At 37.0% G+C, this 4,326-nt stretch overlaps 1 protein-coding gene across 1 annotated transcript; it reads right to left on the bottom strand.

Annotated features, from left to right (window-relative positions):
* Positions 1-821: 821 nt before the first annotated feature.
* LOC120075077 (transcription factor BHLH089-like) lies at positions 822-3,664 on the bottom strand. Its single transcript, XM_039028239.1, has 6 exons — positions 2,989-3,664; positions 2,558-2,752; positions 2,322-2,387; positions 1,910-1,978; positions 1,726-1,797; positions 822-1,268 (listed from the first exon to the last, which is right to left on the bottom strand). The coding sequence occupies exons 1-6, from the start codon at positions 3,352-3,354 to the stop codon at positions 1,140-1,142; spliced, it is 897 nt and encodes a 298-aa protein (XP_038884167.1). The 5' UTR covers positions 3,355-3,664; the 3' UTR covers positions 822-1,139.
* Between the last annotated feature and the right edge of the window lie 662 nt (positions 3,665-4,326).

Genomic DNA, 4,326 nt, shown 5'->3' with positions numbered 1-4,326 from the left:
ATATCATTGTTTATGAAAACACTGTTAAACACATTTTGAACCACTTTTGAAATTTAGATTTAATTTCTAGATCTATGATGAACTCACGTCAAAACTCTAAAGAGAGAGTAAAACATTCTTTTTTCATGTAATCTCTTGTTTTCACATTTATGTTATCAAATCATTTATTCACCCTTAAATCTTTGTTTTTTACTTCACATGCCTTATTTTCTTATTCTACCCCTCACATAAATTCACGTCAAAGTTAAGTCCTTGACCCCACCATAAAGAGAGTTTAGGTCAACAATGATTGACATATATTTGTTCCCTTCAAGTCAGAAGTTTGATTCTTATCCTGAAAAAATAAATTTTTAAAAATTCTTTTGACCCCGCCCGGGGCCCACCAAAAAAAAATCGAAGATGGAATCTATCTTATTGGTTATAAACATTTATTCAGAATCAGATTTGCTTTTCTATTTATTATGCAGCTGGTAGTTATTTTTGTTTTAAAAACCAATAAATCACTAATAGAAATATATAATAGAGTAAGACGATGTAGTTTTTTTTTTTTTAATGTATAATATGGGTAGAGAGAATCGAACCATAGACCTCTTGATCATTAACACATTCGTGTACTTGCTGAGTTATGTTCGCGCTTTGGGAATGAAGGTTTTGCTGTCATAAATCCAAACCATTATTCTGTGAGCTGTATTACCTAAGTCCGAGTATGTATTTTCAAGTATTCACAAGCACAGTATCAAAGAGACAGGCTTATCTATAATGGCTTCAAATGTTAACAAACTTTGAAGAACAAAAGAAAAGAAGGTTTGCAACAATAAAAATAATGCTGAAAATTCATTCCAAGCAATACTTTATTTTTCACAAGAATAATGCTTGTTCAGCAGGTTAACTTTTTAGTATTTATATGGAGTTTATGAGCAGAGATATCAGAGAATCTACTTTCCAACACACTAACAGATGTTCAATCACTAACTTAAAAAGCAGATCTATGAACAGCATCCATATCTTCATCCCTGAATGTAAAAATTAAGTCTACCTTTGATTTTTCCATATGGACTATACTTGTTGAGAGCTCTACTGGAGGTCGAATACAGCCTCTTTCTTGCTTTTATTAGTAATGGTTGAGAGAATTTTCTAGACTACGTCGTTCTTTCAAAACCGCCACCAATCTGCATATGTAGCCATTCTGGTGATGAGCCACGGCTGTATTCTCTTGTTGCTTGTGAACCAAACGCAACACCAGTTGTATCAAATGTTTGTTGACCATACTGAAACGCAAAAATAGATTTGTTATGCAAAAGGATATTTTAGAGCAATAGTTTCATCTTCATCTCCCCGAATCTTTCCCCGGGTTTCCCCTACACAGAACCTAAACTTGTAATTTAAGAACGTCAAAAGAACCATAGTTTTCTGATAGCTATGTGCCTAAGAAGCATAAGGGGCCATTCCATTAACTCTAGCATTTCTCAAAGAGTGTACAAGTTGAAATTCCCATCCGTTTGCAATTCTCATCAGCTAGGTGAATGAAGAGTTCACTTTCATTCTCCATAGTGAGAATAGATCAAACCGACTCAGCTTTGAACATCAAAAAGTTCAAAAGTTTGCTTATCCAAGATACGAAGTCGAAATTGATGGGGTATGTGTGACTTCTGTTTTGGAAAATGAATAGTTGAATATATTGAATCAAATAACAAAGTGGACAGCAAATCTCTTTCAGACACTTACATCTTTAGGAGGAAACACTTCAATGCCAGGGCCAATTCTCGAATTAACTGCTTCAAGCTTCATTGACAAGAACTGCAATACAAGTGAAAATTACTAACCATGGAGTTCAGTACTTTTCATGTCTGAATGTAACTTACTATCCACAAGAAAGCAATAACCATAAGTAGAAAGGCACCAGTAATACCTCAACCTGACGCTGAAGAGATTGAATGTAATTTATTATCTCATCAAGTACAAGTGCTTTTCCAATGACCTGAGAACTTCCAACTCTTAATTCCATGCTTAAAAGTGACAACAATTATTGAAAAGTAGACGAGTTTAGGTGGGCTGTCAATGATTTAGGAGATCAGAGAACACATGGCCAGATGGTTTTATAGGAGAATTCTTTGAAATTTATTCAAACATTGTCAAATCTGACAACATGAATTTGTTCCAGAATTCTTTTCATAAATGTCATCTCACATAAACTCAAAAAAGAAATCTTCATTTGATTATTTCAAAAGAGCGAAAGGGCTATTAAAGTGAAAGATTATAGACTAAAAAAAAAGCCTCATTAATGGGATACATAACATAATCTCAAAGAAAAAAGGCTCTACCTTATTACACCCAGGGACCAAATCTTGTAGAATTTTCATTCTCTCACTTATCTTTTCTCTTCTAGCCTGTTCAACAGAGTATTCTAATCAACAAGAGATATTCAAGAATCCAACAGATACACAGAGAAGCCCTAGTCATGTTATATTAATTAAGAAAATGACCACTCATATCTTAGTAGAAAGATTTCCAACTGCAGTTGTAAAACTAACACATAACTACTGGCTTGAGTGAGTACCCTTTCTGCCAAACTGTGGCTATCAGTTGCTTGGCCCCTTCTTGCTCGCACATGGATGTAATCCTGTTTGGGTTGTTCTGGAGGAGGCTGGGAGTTCTGCTCGGCCTTCCCAGATCTGGGTTCTGCTTCTGTTTTGGATTCGTGATTATCATCTCTACACGCCGCTGTTTTAAGGCGCTTTCCACCAGAATCATTCTGTCGAATAGTTGATAGGCGAAAAAGAGAATACAATCACAAAATGATCCCAAATCGTTTCATGGGGATTCAGTACCAAATGGAACTCAGGAAACAAAAACAGATCAGATTCTCAGTTCCATTAGACCAATCCCATTTCTAGATTTAACTAAAGAAAACGAAACAGAATTCAGATCAATATACAGCAAGTAACTCAGATAAAGAGATTGAGAGAGAGAAGAAGAAGAAACAAATACCGCGGTGCCGCTATTGCCATTGGCATTGTTGCCATTACTGGTTGAACTGGCCTTAGGCGAATCTTGCTCTGCATCACGCCGCTTCTTGGAAACACCATGACCATGAGCTAGTCTCTGCTGCAATTGCAAGGTAACTGGGTCAGTGGAGGAAATCTCTGGATTCCCCATGGCAATCTCTCCAAACTGGCCCAAATTATGAGCGAGATGAGCCATCCTGAGGGCAAGAGCAGGTCCAGATTCTTCAACACTGGTTCCGCCATTAATTGGGAAGTGCCAGATCTCAGAGAGATTGTAGGGGGTGATATTGGCATTGGCATTTGGGTTACTTGGAAATGAGCTTTCGTTGATCAGAGTAGGTGGATCCATCTCATTTCCCGAAAGCTTGTGGGGGATTCAAGTTTGAAAAACAAGTACTGGTAACACCATATTATACGGAACGAGAGAGAGAACCCCACAAACGATCAAGCTCGGATTATTGGAAAAGCTCCAGTTTTGTTTGAGCTGTGAGTTGAAAAAAAACAGAAGAGAGAGAGAGAGAGATGTGCAGTTTAAGTAGCTTCGAAAAGGAAGGCGAGTGCATTTATGTCTATGACTGCGAGAGAGAGAAAATCTGTTCTGATCTGATGAGTCTCCTTGGACATTGTAGGTTGGTTCGCACTGGGAATCAAATACCCTCTCCCATTCAGTCCATTTCTTTTTTCTTTTTTGTTATTTCATTTTTCTAAAGAAAAGAAAAATCCGTTTATGCCTCTCTAATTTTGGAATATTTGCTCGAATGACCCAAAAATTAGACTTAAATGATCCAAATTTTTTAAATATGTCAAATGACTCTCTCTTGATATCGTACATGAGTGGAGTTACAAATTTGTCCCTCAAATTTATTTATCTCTTTTCTCTTTCCTTCTTCTGCAGTGTGACCTTTTTCTTTTTTCCCTCCTCTTCTTTTCCAACGAGCGAACTCAGCTAAAATCTTTTATTCTTTATTCTTGTTTTCTTTCCTTCTTCTTGGTGACACTTCGATGATTCTTCTTCTCCGCCGATGATGCTTGCGACTTCTTCTTTGACCAACTTCGATCAAATCAAAGTTGATAAAACTAAAGAAAGCAAGAAAGAGATCAAGAGAGAACAAAAGAGTGCGAGAGAGAGGGAGAGAGAGCAAGAGATATGAAGAGAGGGGGAGAGAGCGAGAAATATGGAGGGAGGAAGAGGGAGAGAGAGGGAGAGATATGGAGGGAGACCAAGAAAGAGTGAGGTATTTTTCTACATGCGCACAAGTGTATTTTGGTAATCTCACTCAAATTTGACGTCAGCAAAAGGTCATTTAACATTTTTTTTCCC

The sequence above is a fragment of the Benincasa hispida genome, chromosome 4 (assembly GCF_009727055.1).
Source record: "Benincasa hispida cultivar B227 chromosome 4, ASM972705v1, whole genome shotgun sequence".
Lineage (NCBI taxonomy): Eukaryota > Viridiplantae > Streptophyta > Magnoliopsida > Cucurbitales > Cucurbitaceae > Benincasa > Benincasa hispida.
This window is presented reverse-complemented; position numbering and strand designations above follow the sequence as displayed.